Genomic DNA, 20,445 nt, shown 5'->3' with positions numbered 1-20,445 from the left:
ACCTGAGCTGAAATTAAGAGTCAGAAGCTTAACCAACTGAGCCACCCAGGCACCCCTGTACTTATTTTTTTAAGGTTCTCTTAACATCTACTCAATGTGAACAATCTACACAAATTTTCTCAAAAAATATTTAAACTAAAATTGTATTTTTCCAATGACAAGACAAACTAAGATTCTGCCTGCCAAACTTGAGATGAAGTTGAGAAGCATCTTGATTACAAAATGCCAAGGCATTTAATGTAATAGTGATCATTTTTACAAAGTACGTGGCATCTATTATAACAATGATTTATCAAGCATCCTACTAAAGTTGTTTTTTAAGAAGCTGGAATGAATATGAGCAATCCAGTTATCTTCACTGATTGACCTTGTAAACACTAGACACACACCCATATGCAGGACGACTCTGGCTACAAACAACTGGACATGAAGAGACATATCTTGGTATTACTACTCTGCTGTTTAAGTCAGTGTCCTCCAAGTCTTTTTTTTTAACCTTTTTCAAATGTACAGGAAGTTGCAAAAATAGTAGAGTCTCATGTACCCTTCACCCAGCTTCTCCCAATGCTGATATCATATATAGTAGCTATAGCACAATATCAAGACCAGGAAACTGCCATTAGCATATTACTATTTACCAGACTACAGATACCTTTATCCTTTTTTTAGGTAAGTTATTCAATAATGAACTTTCTCAGAAACTCTCCCTGCATTTGGGCATTCTACTAGCAGTCAAATGACCCATCCAGACTTCTAATTCAACAGCAAATTACCTGTATATAAACAATCCTCATACATGCAATCATATACATACCCTGATACCTCATGCACACAAACACAAAAGTTTGCATGCACACATACACAAACTTCTGTGGAAACAACAGCAACCCATCCTTCTCATCAAAGTATTGGTTTTCTACCAATTTCTACTTTCCCTTGCTATTACTATATGAAGACTATGTGTAAGTGACTCTGAGGGCTAAAAGAAATCTTTAGAAGTTATCTAATGTAAAAACCCATCCAGTGCTTGAATTCCTTCTACAACATTCCCAGCAATGACCCTTGAGCCTTGAATATCTCTAATGACAAAAAACAAGTACAATGGAATCCAGTCTGCCTTTGGTCAATCTTAATTCTCAAAAGGTATCTTTACTCATTACCTAAAATTTGAAAACTTATATTCATGTACTTCTGGTTGTATCCTATAGGGATATTAAAAAGCAAACTTTATCCTTCACTATCTTTTTTCCAGAAAAGCCATACAACCTGGTTTGCCTAAGGTGATCATAGTTTGCACCTCTTGATCTGGACATAATATCCCCTTTAATCCTAATAATTTGAACAAAATATTATTTAATCACCTTATCCTGGGTAGCCCTCAAAAACTGGAAGCACACACATGTTTTCAGGTAAACCATACCTCATTTTTTCAGCTATTTTTTGTATATGATTTTGAAGGTCCCTGCACTAACTATGTCATTCTTGCTTCTAAGTGTACATCCGCTTATTTATATTCCAAGAATCCTAATGCTTAAATTCCTTATTGAATATATATGTTAATGGAGGACCAGTTGAAGAAAAAGTCATTTATTTCTCTTTAAATACTAGACCAGGATACAGCTATGGAATGAGTATCTCTCTGGGTGCAGATACCTGAATGTCTTGAACAATGGTTAATAGAGAGCAGTCTCACATTATACCAGCAGGTGTCACTCTACCTACGATATGTTTAAAATTATTAATGTTTCAATTTATTCCTTCAACAAATACTTATTAAGGACCCATTATGTGTCAAGCATGATTCTAGGCATTGAGAATACAGAGAACAAGAAAGACAAGATCTTGTTCTCATAGAGCTTACAGTCTAAATATTGATGAGAAGATCTGATTTACTTTCTATTTAAAAGTCTAAAATCCCATTGCTAGGGACGTTTCCTAAGTTTATAGACAATAACATTCAAAATAACTCATAAAGAACAAATACTGTAATGAAACAGAATCAGAGAAACTGTGATCTGTATAGACTTAGATTCATATATCCTGTGTATCTGCTAGCCATTTCAATGTATTCAACACTGTTCTTCCAAACTTCTAGTTTCTAAAACCCAAACTGAAAAGAATTTATTTTAAAATAATTCAAATTTTTAAAAATCTAATAATGTTTATACAAAGAGTGACTCTGTTGCAAATTTTTAAAGATTCTTTGCAAAGCTTATTAATTCCCAAATACGTATTTCCTTATCTCTACTTAGAAATTTAAATGTCACCTTCTCAACACCAAACACACTTCCCAGGTTAACAGAATAAAGACAGCGGCAAGTTGTGCCTCAGCACAGAATTTAAGAATTCCTCCACTGCTGAAAGCTTTCGTTTGGATAAACATGTGAGACTCATAGATATTACCAGATATTACCAGGACTTCAAGGTGACTTGCTCATGATTAGAGCACAGAAATGAAAGGTCTTACTTTATCAAAATAAATACATCAAAGAGAGAGAACAGACATTGTACATCAAAAAAGTGTATTTGCTTGCACAGAAATCCAAGAAACTAGGAACTATTCAGTTCGAACTTGGCTTCTTCTCTGCACTCTCAAATAGAATGTTCTCCAAACTGAAAAAGCTAGGGAAAACATGGTTAAAGAAATATTTCAGGTTGAAAAGTACTACTGCTTAGCATTCTTTAAGTCAAAATTCAGTTATATGAATTTATTTGAGAAAAATTATGCTTATAAGATTTAATAAGACACTGAGAGCTTCATGTAATATCCAACCTGACACTCCCTTCAGAATTCCACAAACCATTAGTTCCTAACTTACCTGAGATATACTGCTTATTGTTCAGTTTTAGCAACAAATCACATGCATACTTTAGAACATAAGAACTGCTCAATGAACAGTAAGTTACAAATGAACACTAAGGTGCTTCATAAAAGGTGGTTAATATTTTTTAAAAGGGCTAAATTTATACTTTAATAACAAAGTATTTTCTTTTATTCCAAAAGGTGAGGTGGTGGTTGATAAATACATTTAAAACATGATTTACTGTGTACAGTTTTTAAAATTACACTTGTAAGCTCTCAGCCAGCACTGTGAATTTTTGATGTATCTGAGATGTCACCAAATTTGAGGAAACTCAATAGCAAATATCTGTTATCTCTTTATTTTTTTAATTTTTTTTAAAAGATTTTATTTATTTATTTGACAGACAGAGATCACAAGTAGGCAGAGGGAGAGGGGTGAAACAGGCTCCCTGCTGAGCAGAGAGCCCATGCAGGGCTGGATCCCAGGACCCCGGGATCATGACCTGAGCAGAAGGCAGAGGCTTTAATCCACTGAGCCACCCAAGCACCCCTGTTACCTCTTTATTTTTATTCCAGATACAAAAGTATATGTGTATAAAGAGGGGGGTTTGTGTGCTGGGGGAAAAAAATGCTTTTCGGAGTCACAAAGATCTAGCCTTGAATTCCAGTACTACCCTAAACTAGTTATGTGACTTCTAGGCAAGTTACTTATCACCCTGTTCTATCTATCACTTTCCTACCATGATGGAAAAAGCAGGGTTATGGGAAGGACTAAGTAAGTTGTTTTACATGAAATGCCTAATAGACAGTGTGACACACAGTAGGTATTCAGTAAATGGTAGTTCTTAGGAGAGTGCCAATTTTCTTTTTGATCATTAGACTGACTACTCCAGTTAATATTGAAAATTACTAACAAGTCTTTGTAACTAACAAAAGTGTATCTAACAAGTTTATAAAACCAAACCCTTACTCAACTTGAATGCCAACAAATATGCACCTTCTTCTTTAGCTCAAATATATTTTGCATGACCTTACATGAATTGCTTAGATAAAAGCTTTTTCTCTTCAGCTTTTGTTATTTTAAAGTGCAGATGCATTTGAGTCATTTTCTCCTTTTGTTTCATATCCTTAACATCCAAAGCTTCAAAGACATAATGTCAGCATGCAGTCGATTTATGACGGAACTCTTGAAGAGACACTGAAGAATTACCTTGTCAATCACCCCAAGGACTCTGAAGGCCTTCAGCTCCTCGGCAGGGCTCCTTAGGTTCCAAGGGGGCCTTGAACTTAGTGATCCTGGAGGCTAATGGAAGATATCAAAGATTATACATCAATCAGGGAGGTACTTGAAGGAAGACTGCCTGCTGAAGCAAATGCCAGGCCAAAGGAAACTAAATTTATCATAAATCAGAGAATGGAAAGATGAAAGGAGGAAGTTTCTGTTTGTCTGTAATGTAAAATAAAAAAAATAATAAAATCAAAAAGAAAGAAAATCAAAAAGAAAAAGCAAGAAAAAAGTTGCAAGTAAATAAATCATAACAACATTGAAAAAATAATTTAAAAAAAAAATAATGAGCTGGTATAGTTTCTAGAGCAATAATACAATTCAAAACTGTACAGCTATAATGAAACATTGTAACAAATGGGAAACTGAGCCAACAACCATCAATCACAGCCTTATATTTACCCCAGATGGCTCAAGAGTAATTTAGAAGGGGAGTACTAAAAAACAATGTAATAATTGATAAACCTGGGGAGAGAGGCAGCATAAGTCATTCTCCCATCATGAAACTATAGTCCTTTAATGTTACTTTATAAATATATACCATGCATTTTAAGAGAACTGGCAGATTCAAGTTTAACCAGAAGAATTGTCAATAACTGTGAGAAATGCAGAAACTCGGGACGCCTGGATGGCTCAGTTGGTTGAGCGGCTGCCTTTGGCTTAGGTCATGATTCCAGCGTCCTGGGATTGAGTCCCACATTGGGCTCCCTGCTCAGCGGGGAGCCTGTTTCTCCCTCTGCTTCCACTTGCCACTCTGTCTACCTGTGCTCACTCTCTCTGACAAATAAATAAATAAAATCTTTAACAAAAAAATAAATCCAGAAACTCCATCATATAACCAGTAATTGTTACATCAAGTTGTTTAAGACTAGAGAGGATTTACAGGAGAAGACAACTTTTTTTTTTAAATATACGAACATGTGTATTGTGGAAAACTTGGTCTGCTAACTACGATAAAGATCAGTGAAAACTGGAAAGGATATTTCAGAGTAAGGCACAATAAAAGAATAATCCAAACTTCCCAGCCATTGGTCTTAGTGTTTCCCTGTCAGTGAAGTACGACTTTAGTCTAAATAAACTCCAACGACACCTCCATTTAGCATTTACAACAGGAAGGCAATGTCATACTAATCTGTATAGTAAAATAGTAATGTTGCAGAGGACAACTGGAGACACAAAGCCTTTAATGTATCCTCAAAGCACTCTTGTTTGTTGTCAGAAATGTATCAGAATATACAGGAAACACTGTTTTCCCTGTGGAAAATATGGAAGACAAGTATCCTGGTTAATGAGGTGTCATGATTAACAGTTACTGAGATATCACTTCTGATACTTCCAGTCCTTGTGCAGACCAGTATCACGAGACACAGAGCTCCCTGGGAACAGGAAATACACCTCATTCAACTTCATACAGTGCCTAGGTGCGTCAGTTGGAAAGAGAGAGGAAAACAGAAGAAGGAGGAAGAGGGGAGGAAAATGAGAGGAGATAACACAGATAAATGAGGTGTCATTTATAACTCGGAAAACTATCATTTGCAAAATTTTCTAACAGCAGCAACTCTAATTGCTTTTAGATTTTTGTTTGTTTTTAGGTTTAGCAAGCAAGGACTAACTTCAGTGTGCTCCAACTTCTTACTATATTGCTTGCAATCATTCTACTCCACAACACATTCTAATCATTAAAAATTCATCTCCCCCTACTCTATTATCAAGGAAGAGTAAGAGTTGCTTGTAATTTTGTAAGAGGAATATCAATGAAAAGTTATATGGAGACAAGAGCAATTAATTTATCCATTACATTTCTCTTTAAAAATATGGCCAAATAAGTCGAACATGCCTATCTTCTATTTATTTTTTTTTATTTTATTTTTTTTAAGTAGGCTCCATGCCAATGCAGGGCTTGAACTCATGACCCTGAGATCATCACCTGAGCTGAGATCAAGAGTCGACACTTAACTGACTGAGCCACCCAGCGTGGAGCCCAATGCAGGGCTTGATCTCACGACCCCAAGATCAAGAGCTGAGCTGAGATCAAAAGTCGGATGCTTAACTGACTGAGCAACCCAGCATAGGGCCCAAAACAGGGCTTGACTGACAACCCTGAGATCAAGACCAAACCTGGGATCAAGAGTCAGACACTTAACTGACTGAGCCACCCTGGTGCCCTCTATCTCCTTTTCTACGTTATACCTTCTTACTAACTGATAGCATTGGATCTTTCAGTTTCCAAAGAAAGGTTTTGGTTCACTGTAGGAATCTCAACAACAAAGACAGCAAACTATAAAATCTCACTGTACCTTTCAGTGAATGACGACTATGTGCCCATTATATGCATTATAACTGAAAAGAACAGAAACCATCAAAAGTCATGATCCCTTAGCTTCAAGGGGTTTGTAATTTACTTGAGGGGATAAGCCAAATATATGAAAATTTAAATAACAACAAAAGTTTTTAAAAATACAAGACAATAGATTAAGTCACTAGTTTGTATATGAGAAACTGTAGTCTCAGAAAGAAGTAGAACTAAAGATGATTTTAAATGCTATGTTGGAATTAGGATAAGGAAAAGGATATTATTATATATAGGATTGGAAGGGAACTGGCCTGGTGGGGAAAAAATTGTTCACATTGTAGAACAAAGGAAAATAAAATTATGCATTAAGGGCCAGTCACTTTTCACAGGCCTTGAATGCCAGGTCTGGACCATATTCTCCACAGTCTAGAAAACAAGTTTTTGTATGAGAAACAACCCAATGAAAACAGTGATTTAGTAAGGTTACTTCTGCAAAGATGGGAATGGTGAAATTGTAATGGGGAAAGACCAAAGGCAAAGTGACCATTAAAGTTCTCTTTCCACTTTCACCGTCTATAAAAGTTTAAGATCAGAGAAATGAACAAAGAAAGATCATGAAATAAAATCATCAATAAAAAATCCTGTATTCCTTATATGCAGCGTTTAAATTGGGTAGAATCCCTATAGATCTATTCCTTTTTTAGATGGCAAAAGGAAATATAAATCCACAGAATTGTAAGAACAGAAAGAGACAGAGATCAAGTCCAACATTCTCTCTTTTTTTTTTTTCAGATGAGAAAACTGAGAAGTGGCAAGGTTAAGCAATCTAAGATGACAAAACTAGATAATAGATAAGAGGGGATTAAATGTTACTTATAAAATAATATAACAGTGTCTGGGGAAACTCCAGCCAATGCTAAGGGAACGGGAATGGGAGAATATACTATATTTCTAGAAAATATGGCTGATTTCCTTAATGAAAAAAGTGAAATTTCCACTTATATATGTAACTACTGTAACAGAAGATGCCTAGAGAAGCAAGGGACAACTGCATTCATCTATACCAAAACAAAACACAGGAGGTGGGGGGGGGGGGGGGGGGATACATGATGGGTCTTAAAAGAATGTATGATGATCCAACAATCTTCAAAACCAAAGATGGCAAATACATATCACTCCACTGCTGAAGCCCTTGGCAGCTATCTCTGTTAATCTCACACTCTGTCTCATAATACAGTGTTCTTGGCAGCCATTACCAGAGGATTAGAGTAAACACACCAATAAAATCTGTTTACGATTTCTGCTCTACATTCTCTAAATGGCTGAGTGATGCTTACCTTTGTTTTTGTTGATTTCTTTAAAGTTTATTTCTTTAAAGTTGCAACTTTTCTTCTCCTGAAAACAGGAGAAAACACTGTTCTCACTGAGATCTACCTCCACTCTTACCAATCTGTGAGTGCGGTACTTGTCAAACTTTAATGTGCTGGCAGATCACCAGACGACCTTGTTAAAATGGAGATTCTGATTTGATCAGTCAGAGAGAGGCTATGAATCTGCATTTCCAACAAACTAACAGGTAATGCTGATGCTGCGGGTCCACCAACCACATTTAGAATAGGGTTAGCTACCTGTCCTTAAGTAACCTAAGAGTAAGTCACAGTTCGGGGGGGGGGGGGCAGATAAGGGTAAAAGGAAAGCACTAGAAAAAACATCAAGAATCCACACTCTGAAACCTGATGGCTAACTATAAATACCTTTGAACTTGGCTTCATCTGTACATTTTTGGTTTTGTCGAGACTTTCACTAGCAACTTATTAACCCTCCAACAAGGTTTCCTAAGCCTTTCTTAGATCACATTTCACTACTGAGGTGAATTGCCACTGACTACCATCACTGCTTGGGCCATGTCTCACTAACCGTGACACAATACTCATTTTAAAATATTTCCTAGAGGAAAACTGAGAAATATCAATAAGACCAGTCAATAAAATGTACAATAGAAAAATATTATCAATATTACTCCAATTGCACTCAAAATCTACAAATATTCGGGAAAGGCATGTATTCTACATACTAATTTTCATTCACACCTTGTTCAACTGCATGACAAAAAATGTATTCACACTTTAGAAAGTATACAATCTTTTATGTCCTAAATATAGACCATTTATTGTCTTTTCCTAAATTTCAATCATCTTGGTTTAAAATTCCTAGAGCTAAAAAGAGCAGAAAAGCTATTCTAAGTCTCTTCCAGGAAAATCCTCTTTTAATATTAATTCTTAAATCCTTTGAAGTCATCTCCAATTAAAAAAAGAAGAAGAAGAAAAAGAAAAAGAACTCTGTCTCCGTCAGTTAAGTAAGACTTCACCTTTACTTCAAAATTCATTTCCTTTTTTTTTCTGAAACCTGCCCCTTAAGTTTTCTTAGAGCCTGTTAATAATGAAGCAATGGAGAAAACAAAGCGTGCTTTTGCTCCTTTCCGTCCTTTTTTAAAAAGGATATTACCATGAAGGACTGAGAAGTTCAGAACTTTTATATTTACCACAAAAGAGTCTCATAAATAAATTCAATAAAGCAAAAGCCTAAATCATCACAGAAAACTCCAGTGGAATGAGTCATGACCTGGACTGCACCAATGGGGAAAAACAACAATCAACATAAAATCTTAAAACCAGAAGGAATTCCTTTATTTTCCTAATCAATAAGGCTAGGAAGAAATATTTGCATATGGATTCTAGAGAGAAATGATATCTGCTTTGCACAGAATGGACCTTAGAAATCATTTATACCGATCCTCTTACTGTGTTGGTTGAAACTGAAGCCCAAAGAGGGTTAAAGAAGGAAACAGCGAATTCACCAAGCTCATCAAGAACATGGAGAAGACATTTAAGTTAAATAATAAATAAGAAAAAAATCAAGCATGCTCCTGACCTAAGAGCCAGGTTCAACAGCATAAAATACAGTGAAACAAAAAGCAAACACTAACCATAAAAGAGAAACATCTTGTTCTAGCAAGAAAAATTGTCCTCTAGCTTCCTTGCCTAAGAGTTGAAAAAAATCCTAGCACATCAAATCTGATTTACTGGGTAGTTCTTTTTACCCCTTTTGATACAAGTTCCTACTATTCTACATGACTCTTTACCATTCTCTCTTAACTTTTGCTTCCTCAGTGACGTGCATACTTGAGGGCCTCAATTATATAGGGCCTCAAGTATATAGGGTTTGCAAAAGCAGAGACTGTGTCATTATCTTTTGTATAATTCCAAAGTATATCAGTTTGATAATGTATAAATAGACAGTCTTAACAAATGCTTAGTGAATTAATATATAATCTAATATAACCAGTTCTCCTGTGTTAGATCTCCTTAGTTTTATTTTCATTAGAAGCTATGCTTGAAGGGAATTTGTGACTGATATATTCTATGGCTCCTTTCTCCAAGTCAAAAGCTAAACAGCAGGCTTTATACATTTATTTCCTTAATAAATTACTGTTCACAGAAGTGATTATGGAAAACTGTAACAGAGTCTACATAAGCAGGGAGTCTGAAGGAGTATGAATAGGTAGAACATTCAAAAGTTAACATTAATGGGAAGAATAAAGTCTAGTAATTTTCTAAAACTGTTAGAACATTTGTATACAAGATGAATTAGTAAAATAAGTAAGTTCATAGAGGCCCATCCTGTTTAATATTTTATAATTTTCCCCCGAAATGGAATTGAATGTACATATCAGGATTGGACATAGGGAGGGCTGTCAACCCCAAAGAAAATAAGACTTGAATTCAAAGTAATCTTTAGATAAACATTCCATTTAAATATTATAGTTAATGGAATATTTAGACAAATATTCCATTAACTATTATATTTACTCCTAATAATACATTATATGTTAATTTTTAAAGGTAATAATAATAATAATAATAAATATATTTAAATGGATAATCATATTTAAATTTATATTAAATATATATAGTCCATAAGTATTCCATTTAAAAAGGATAAAACAATAAGGAGTTTAAAAAATAAACTCAATAATATAATTAAAACAACGATAGAAAATAGGAAAAGATTAGCAAACAGAACACAGAATAATAATCTGAAAATGAAACAGCAGATATCTTATTTAAAATATATTCATAATATAAGAACAAGTAACAAAAGTATATTACTTCCAAATCAGAATTTAATTTTTAATTCTAAAAGTAATGATCAGGTGGCGCCTGGGTGGCTTAGTCAACCAGTTAAGTGCCCGACTCTTGATTTCAGTTCAGGTCATGATCTCACGGTTGTGAATCAAGCCCCACACTGGGCTCTGCGCTAACCACAGAGCCTTCTTAAGATTCTTTCTCTTTCCTTCTGTCTCCTGCCCACCTTCCAGAGCGGCCCCGGGGAACATGCATTCTCGCTCTCTCAAAAAAAAAAAAAAAAAAAGTAATGGTCACTTAACATTGAAAATTCTAACTAATAAGTATTTATTTGATAACTGCATATTTTGAAAAGATCACACACAAAATGAAAAGGACTCAGAAAATCAGCAACAAAAAGTCTAATGGTCCAATAAATCAAGATTAAGTATTGGGCTATTTTTTAAAACTAGAAAATTGAGACATGTTACAATTGTCAGACAGTATATAACCATAAAAAAATATGGGAAAAATTATACAAGGCAGTATCTGAAGGGCTAAAACTTATTAAACAACTCATAAACTTAGCTTATAGGCTAGTCTTTTTATGAGGTAGGCACTTGACTTGCATATGTATATGTATATGTATATATATGTATATTTGCATATGTATATATGAGTGATTTTTTTTAACTCACTTAGTCCTTACAATAACCCAGAAAGGAATTACTATTATCATTATTCAGATATAGAAACTGAAGTTAAGATTGTCCAGTCTTCTATGGCTTTAAATGACACAGGTGGGATACGAAAAAGCCCACCTGCAACTTAGATTAAGAAAATAAGCATTTTCTCCCATCTCTAGAAGATATAATTTTTCAACTGTATCAGAAAAAAAATTAGTTTATATAAATAAGAAAAACAGAAAAGTCAATTCTTGATATGTACTAAATCCAGATAGATATGACATAAAAACAATAATAAATCACAATGTTTCCAATGTTTTAAGCTGATTCACCTGCTTTCTAGACCAGATAGAAACCTAAAAACCTAAAAAACCTTGTTAGAATTATGCCTTTATAATTCTTGGTGATCTATAGCAGCCACATGTAGGACTTATGCTTAAATAATTAGTTTCATCATGAACCAATAAAACTGTAGAGGAATTATACAAAAATCATTAGTTAACCTTAAAAAGTTTTCAAATAAAATTCAGTACAAATTACCATCATTTTACACAGGAAGTTCTAAAGGTAGAGTAAGGGACAAAGGGCTGAGAAAGAGGAGAAAGCATGTCCCATTTTATTCCACATTTGGTGGTTCACTTCGCTTTTTCTTCCCACTGATAACTTGTTAGAAAATTATTGATAAAATTCCAAAGACCAAAATTCTCATTCTAATTGTAAATAAAGCCAAGAAACAAGACAGCAAAAATGGCTAAAGAAAATACAGAATAAAACATAAGACATACCTGATATACATCATCAAGTTGAGGTTTTCCATAAAGGCTGGAGAGACTCTCTGCTCGCATGAGATACTCCGCTGTTCTTCTCTTCACAGCTTCTCGACGGGTAGGGCTTGACTCTCCTAAAAGGAGAAAACAAAGCCAGGACATGTGAAAAATAAGGGAATTCCTTTTATCCAAACTGTAGATTAACTTCTTTTTACCCAGTTCACTACTTGTTCACATTTCTAACTAAAAAGAAGAGATATTCAAAAATGGAACAGACATCAAAGTTTTTAGTATTAGCAAGGTCTAAATATTACCACCATAAATTTGATTTATCCAAATTTGGAAATTTTCCAATTTAAGTTTAGAAAGAGAACCCGATACCTTTTATTGGAGGTATCGATATACAAGAAATATAGTACAAAAAAGCTCTGGAGACAGAAGACTAGCCTTGTCCAGGCAGTATGCAAATGTCCAATTCAACAAATTGGGACTAAATGCAGTAGATGTGTAGTAAGAGCCACGACATGGATTTGATATGTTCTAAAAGTACCAACAAACTGGAGAATAAAATTATTTAAGGTAACTCTGAATTCACTCTGATTTCTGTAAGCTTCATGGTTTTTTCATGAACAACAAATTGTCACACACCTTATAACTGAAAATAAAAATGTAATTAAAATGTATGTTAACCAACTGGAATTAAAATAAAAACTTTCTAAAAAGAGAAAAAAGAACTACTAATTGAAATCCTTGTAATATACAATTATATGAAACTGAACAAGTCATTGACCCTGCCTGACTCTGTTTCTCTAAACAAAGGGTATCCAAAGAACTCAAGACCTTGAAAAAGAGGTGTTCCAGCCCATGAAGGAAGTACTGGGCTCTCTCCTCTCTAGAATGGAATGATCCTAAGTTTTTACCCATTTTATATACCTCAGTGTGATACAACATTTCATTTGAAGAAAGGATTCCATGACTGAAAGTTAAAAAGTCTGAAAACCACTGTACTATATAATCTCTAAGGCTCCTTTCACAAATAATATTCTATACATTCATACTATACATTCATGACTCATTTTTATAAAAGCACTTCATATATTTTTTAAATATATTTTTAAAAATATTTTTATTTTTTTAAATAATTCACTCTATGTATTTTCTGGATGAAGTTAACCAAAAACTATCATACAGTGGAAACTGCCCTTGACTACATTCTGGAAACCATGGTTATCTAAACTCTGGCTCTGCTTCTCACTAGTCATGTGACCTATGATAAATCATCTCAATTCTCTGACCCTCCTCCTCATTCTCTAAATATATACTTCAAATGACTGCAGAGATTAAAGGAGACTATACATAAAAGACACCACAACAAAGACAGCTGTATACAGGAAGCACTAAATTGTAAAGGTTTTCAGTCTTGGCTTCTCTCTAAACCAAATCCTACAAAATAACGTTTCCATGTTGCTGAAGTGAACTGAACTGAATTATAGTAAAGCAGGCATTTTTCCTCCAAAGACTACTAATAGAAAAACTTTATTTCTGCCTAGAATAGCATCTTCTATTTCTTCTGGGGAAGGGCCCTTTCTTCTCGCCTTCCTAGCCTTCCACCTCTCCCCTACCACTACCAGCCCTTAACAAGGTGGTGTGAGAGAAAACGGCGTTCGTGTTTCAGATCTCTGTCCCTCTGCCCCTTACTAGTAAGTCAAGGGTGAGTCCTCTGTCACAACCTGGGCCAATGACAGAACCCCACCCTCTTGGCCACAGTTGGAGAAGGAAGGAATTGGCCCAACACAAACTGGGCCAATCAGTCCCTCTCCACTACTGATGCTGGAAATAAGGGGACTGGGAACTGCCAGCAGCCTTAGTTTCTGCCAATGAGCAAAGAACCAATCAGAGAAGCGCTTATGAGAGGAAAAAAAAAAAAAAAAGAAAAGGAATCCTGGTGTGACTGGGGTCCCAGATTCTGCAGAAGCTACATTCCTGCCATTCTTTGCCTACTATAGCTCAAATGTAGATTTTCTCACATGTGCTAAAGAATCCAGACTGAACAGAGAGCCCTCAAAAAAAAACCCAGCAACCAAACTGGGATTGCAATTTTGCTTTAAAAAAACAAAAAACAGGGGCGCCTGGGTGGCTCAGTGGGTTGAGCCGCTGCCTTCGGCTCGGGTCATGATCTCAGAGTCCTGGGATCGAGCCCCGCATCGGGCTCTCTGCTCAGCAGGGAGCCTGCTTCCTCCTCTCTCTCTCTGCCTGCCTCTCTGCCTACCTGTGATCTCTGTCAAATAAATAAATAAAAACAAAACAAAACAAAAAACAAAAAACAAAAACTTCCTTTCACAGCTTTTACATTACTATTCCATCTCTCTTCCCCTTTATAAAGTAATTCAAAAATATAATAGCCTTGGGGACGAGCAGACTCTATCACTTCTTAGCCATGGAACAGTCTACATTTATTAACTCTCCAACTACTCAAACTTCAATTAAAATTAAAATATCAATATGATTCCTGCCTCTGTCCTTAAAATTCACTGAATTTCTAAACCCAAGTTTTTATTTTTAAACATTGTATCTGTGAAAGTTACCTAAGTAATGAAAATATGTTGTGAAGGTAAAATGTGCCACACATAAATAAGAAACATTCATCATTTCTACACATTACTCATCCTTTAGTTTTGAGTTTACTGTTCATGGACTCTTCTACTTCCATTATGATGAGTTGCTTCTCATTGCACATTCTACCTTTCATGCCCTAATTTAAATTCCCCACTTAAATTTTTTTTTTAATATTTTTATTTATTTGACAGACAAAGATCACAAGTATGCAGAGAGGCAGGCAGAGAGAGAGGGGGAACCCCACCAAGCAAAGAGCCAGGTGCCCTATGCGGGGCTCGATCCCAGGACTCTGGGATCATGACCTGAGCAGAAGGCAGGGCTTCAACCCACTGAGCCACCCAGGCGCTCCTCACCACTAAAATTTCTGATTCAGCATAGGCTAAACTGCAACAGAAACTACGGCAATTTAGTTTTTTTAACTTCAGTGTGATTATAAGCTTTAACACAACTTCAAAATTTGCTTTATTCAAAAAAATTAATGTGTCTCCCAAAATAATTTGAAATTCAAAACTGCTAAGACTATGGAGCACCTAATTCAAGCTAGAGTTAAAACCACAGTTTGTAATCAAATCATTGTTTTTTAAACTTTTGGTATCTCTGCTGCTTTCTAGGCAGTCTCCATAGTAACAGAGAAACAAGAACCGGAAGCCAGCAGTTGAAATGGACTCCTGCTGCTGACAGTGGTTCTGCTTCCATGGAAACAACAATGGAGGGATGGAATAGTGGGAGGCTTTTTAAACAGAACCTTAAATATACATACGTGACGCCTTCCCTACCAGCCAGCCCCTTAAAAGTAGGTCACAACCACTGCTGATCAATTGTAGGGGCCAAGGATGAAAATCACCTCTTGGAGATTTCTACTGTTGGACACTTACTGAGGTTTGTGAGGTTGCAGGAAGAAAAGATTAATCTATGGATTTCCAGTTTAATTTCAACTGATCAAATTATTGAAAAATATGATTTTAAACATATTAACTGATTAAAAATTTTCCATTGGCTCTTAGCCTTACTTTCTCAATATTCACGTTAAGACACACACACTCAGCTGATAATGATTATTTTTCAAGGAAAACTAGGTTATCTGGAATTCCACTTTTAATCCCATATTGGGTGATGTAGCCCGATTATATCAGTATTATATGCAGGGAGACACTTAATAAATGCTTTTAAAAATGGATACATATTTTACATTCCATCTAAATATAAACCAGTTTCTCTACCTGTCTGTTCATAACTTGGATACAGTAAGAATTTCCACTGGGCTCTGGCATTCAGAAGAAAAATCCTACTCCCATTATTTACTAACCTTTAGGTCAAAAAATTCCACTGTACCAGAAAAAAAGTGTCTTACGTATATTGTGTCAACCTTATCAATTTCTGATCAGGAGAGAGGATGGATATAGGTGATTACAGAGTATGGTCTGTGAAAGAATAGGGTGAAACTGAATAGGTATGAGGATTAAGTCCAAAGTTGCCCCTGAAATTTTTAGAAACACTGCACTGTCTATCCTGCGTGTCTCAGAGCAACAACTCCAACTTAAGTTACTAAGTTTCATAGAAGGCACAGTCTATAGATAATAGAATCATGGAATTCTAATTTATTCAAAAAGCCATCACCACTCGGCCTCCTTCATTATATTAAGTCCTGTTTATATGAGATATTACCTTCCTTATTCAACGAAGGAACTTAAGGCTCAGGGATATGGAATGTCTTTCTCAGCTGAAAAGTTAATATAAGAAACTAAACTGAAACCAGGTCTTATGATACCATGCTTCCAGTGACTGAATTTGAAGTGGATTACACTACTGTTACTAAGCAGAACAAGAAAAGTGCAGAGCATGGGACGAATAGGAGTATGGGAACAAAGATGAAGAGAAAATAAGCCTAAGAGTTGAGACGGAGTCTATCAGACAAAATACCAGAGTACAGCTGGACAGAAAGAGACTGAAGACGACAGACAAGGGCACAGGAAAATTAAAGTTACAAAGAGGTAGAAATTTCACACCATGTGAAAGAGAACAGGCCTTTCTGAGAAAAGTGGTCTCTCAAAACATCCTTGTTACCCAAGGATTTCTTTGGAAAACACGGGCCTTTTATCCTTTACCCAATAAAAAAAAACCAAAAAGGCATTTTTATTCACAGAACTAGTGGGAATTAGTTTCACAAACTGTAATAAAAAGTAGTCCTTCCAATTCTGTTATTCTGCCCTTAGCCATCAAAAAGAATATAGCTAATGCCACATCCTTGGTTCAACAGAAGAAAAGCAATGCTGAAGGAAAAACCAACAGTTAGACTACTTAAAAGACATTATGCTTACATCTATATTCTACGGAAAATTTTAAGGGATTTTCAAGAGTATTTTGACTATACCTGATTTTTGCTACATGCACAGAATTTAATCCCCACATAACACTCCACTTAGGCACATTTTATATTCTTACCTCTGCCTCTCTACTCCAACAACTCTCCACTAGCCCCTCTGCCACTGTATTCTTGGTCAAACATACCAGGTTTTTAACTCAGATTTATCACATTAGAAAGAACATTCAAGTCAATGAGGGTTTGAGGGAATGAGTTTTTATCGGTGCTTCCTTTTTTTTTTTTTTTAAACAACTTTAGTAACAAAAAAAATACGCCTGTTTGAGATGGCCTTGGTGGTTACAGTTGTTTTTTCTCAGTGCTGATTTATTACAGTTAATGGGTTTTTTGTTCTTTTCAGGTATAGCCTACCATTTCTGACTTACACTAAGTGTTCTGACAACAAAAGGCAACCTTGAGAAAAACAGTAATTCATGGTTCGAGGGGTCTACCACAACTGAAGCCATCAGCCTCTCCACAGAGAACAAAACTCAGTCAGTCAAGGAATCTGCTTCCCATTTGTCTTTAACCAAATCCATATTAATGTCTTTTCAAAACCCAAGTGTTATGTGACCCCTAGAAGTTCAAAAAGTTACCAAAGAATAGTAAAAGCAAAAATCATAATAATATTCATGCCCAGGCACTGCCTCAATTATGACTGCCTTCAATGCTGTTTAGCAGTTTTCCTATCAGTTAATACTGAATGAAAACATATCATTAAATCAGAGTGTTAAATGCCTACAGAGACAGTCTTCTCTTAGACTTAGCTTTTTTCCTGCTCCCTAACCCATTTTTTGTTTTGCAATTTTAAAGGGGAGTATCCAAAACATTAATTATTCAATCCTTTCATTAGAACATTGCCTGGCCAGTCTCTTTGTGACAATAAACTCTTGTCCAGATAGATAGATACATGCACAGATAAATAATCAATCCCCTATGTGTTCCTTATACTGTAATCAATGGCTTCCAAAAGATAAAAAGTTTAAAAAGAACTAGAGTATATCAAAGGAAAAAGGAATGCAGAATTAAAGCCCAAGAGCTAAAATTTTGCTTTCTGAGATGGAATAAAGATAAGGGAAAATATGGAGAAGAAACTCCACATAAACTAAGAATTTTTTTATCTGCTATACTAGTAAATATGAAAAGTTCCCCAAGTCCCACAAAGGCTTTTGCTCATTTCTTTTACTGGCTATAAGAGACATCTTAGAAGTAACAAATCCATGGAAGCCTCTAAAGTCCAACAACTGCTTTCTTGATGTCATGATATTGAATCACATATTTTCCTGTGAGATGACGTAAAGTGATCAACAGAATTACTGATTATAAGCAGTTAATTCTTCTGAATCCTAAAGGTTTCACAGACTCCTTTAATGCATGCCCACCCCAAAAAATTAAACTGACTTAGTGTACACCAGAATTAGAACAGACTCCATTCTATCTCCAGATTTATTTAACATGAGGATAAGTATCTCCACATTTATTTTTTTTTTAAGATTTTATTTATTTATTTGATAGAGAGAGATCACAAGTAGATGGAGAGGCAGGCAGAGAGAGAGAGAGAGAGATGGAAGCAGGCTCCCTGCTGAGCAGAGAGCCCGATGCGGGACTCGATCCCAGGACCCTGAGATCATGACCTGAGCCGAAGGCAGCGGCTTAACCCACTGAGCCACCCAGGCGCCCGTATCTCCACATTTAAACAATTCAAAGAATGTGTCAAGCAATATACCCACAGTATATCACCTTTGAAGCCTGTATCAGGATAACAAAGAAAATCCTCCCCAGGAACTAAGTAAGCCAGCAGGGTGAAAAAGTTCTCCACAACCACATATTCCTGCTCCTCCTTTCATCTTCAGAAAGAAAGATGCCTAACAGTTACTGAGCATCTATTATGTTACAGACACAGTTATTTCAATGTTTACAGTCATTTCAGTATTGTCACAGAAACATCACATAAAGACCTTCCATAAAATTTTGTTTAATAAATGAATAAAAAAACAAATGAATGATTTTGCACCAATACTACATGGTCTGATAACAATACCTTCAGGCCTAGAGATGATCCAATTACCTCTTCCTATAACTTAGTGCCTTTCTTGATAGTTCAAATAAATGCATTTCAGAAAATGTCTACTGTCTTTATCTCCTGTGTAGGTGAAATCATAAGAGAGGAATATGGAGGAACACAGCACAGAAATGGTATGGCAAGACTAAAAGGGCAATCTATATTTTTATTTAGTTTTATGAAAAACTGTCATGACAGCATCAAAGAAGGAAACACAAGGATAAATAGTCTACTCAATTGCAAACCACTGAGTAAAACAGAATGAAGTCTATGAACTTTTACTGTTTGACAATTACAATTTGCGAAAATCTTTTTTCTTAATAATTTGTAAGACTACATGATGCCTGTACAAATGAAATAAACGAATGAAATAAAATGTTATTCTTCTAATGAAACGCACCTTGAGACCACTAATAACAACACAGTAAGCTTATGAGAAAAAAAAGATTAATGTTTTCAATACTTCCTAAAAGAGAATAAACTCAATTTCTGTGTAATTTACACAACTCAATGATTAATTATTAAAACTGATTCACGGTGTAACTTATATAAAACTATATTTACGATGTAAAACTCTGTAACTCGAGTAAATATGAAATAATGACTGACTCCACAAAGTGCCTAATACCTGCTGGTATTGAAGTAGCAGTGGTTTTCCATTTAGGGTAGTTCACTTGAAAATGCTCACTTGATTTGGTTTGGTTCACTTGAAAATACTCACAATATCTATATTTCCTCTGAGCAGAATTAAGGTTTTTTCCCAGTAATCACAAAAACTGAATCAACTCTCAATTTAATGCTTTTAAACTGTGTTGCTAAAGATATACAAATGTGGGAATATTGATGACCGAGACCATCTAGTAAAAACCCTTCGAGAATCCTCATCTCTCTCCCTCTCCGCTTTTGCAATAGAGCAGCTGTGCCGCACACAAATTCACATGAATGAAAATATTTAGACGAGAAACCACCCACTTAGTTTATTTTCCATACGACTTTCCTGTAATTATTTTGTAAACTGTTCACACAACAATACATAAAAACATCTGCAAAAACAGGTAATTAATGTGTCAAGCCAAACTAATGCATTTTTTATGGTGTCCATGCTTCGTCAACTGTAATTATAACTCTTTTTTAAGCAAATGATGATGTGTTTGTTGCAATGTGCAAGTGGTTATTTTAGATGCTCTGTTTACTGTTCATACAATCTGAATATAAAACTCCACAGCTACTTTACCCTACATCAATGTTTTACCTAGCTTTTTTTTTTTTTTTTGCAGAAGCAGGAATGCAGATCTCTTTTCCAAGCTATAATTTCCAGTAAACATTTTTGTCATTAAAACAAGAAACTCTCAACATGAAAGTTGACACCAAAATAACCAACAATTCAAGAAACATCTGACAGAAAACGATTCACCCAGACCGTCTTCCTGCAGTTGTAAACCTATGGGAA

At 35.3% G+C, this 20,445-nt stretch overlaps 1 protein-coding gene across 9 annotated transcripts in view; it reads right to left on the bottom strand.

Moving 5' to 3' along the window:
* RPS6KC1 (ribosomal protein S6 kinase C1) overlaps positions 1–20,445 on the bottom strand; it is a 191,290-nt gene that overhangs the window by 76,103 nt on the left and 94,742 nt on the right. For all 9 annotated transcript variants that reach the window (XM_082702502.1, XM_082702504.1, XM_082702497.1 and 6 more), the window contains 2 exons: positions 11,977–12,092; positions 4,014–4,106 (listed from right to left, as the gene is read on the bottom strand). In XM_082702502.1, coding sequence (XP_082558628.1) covers positions 4,014–4,106; positions 11,977–12,092 — 209 coding nt within the window. The remainder of the gene's footprint in view (positions 1–4,013; positions 4,107–11,976; positions 12,093–20,445) is intronic.

This window comes from Mustela nivalis (assembly GCF_964662115.1).
Source record: "Mustela nivalis genome assembly, chromosome: 16".
Lineage (NCBI taxonomy): Eukaryota > Metazoa > Chordata > Mammalia > Carnivora > Mustelidae > Mustela > Mustela nivalis.
Note: the sequence above shows the minus strand (reverse complement) of the source record. Positions and strands in the feature narration are given on the sequence as shown.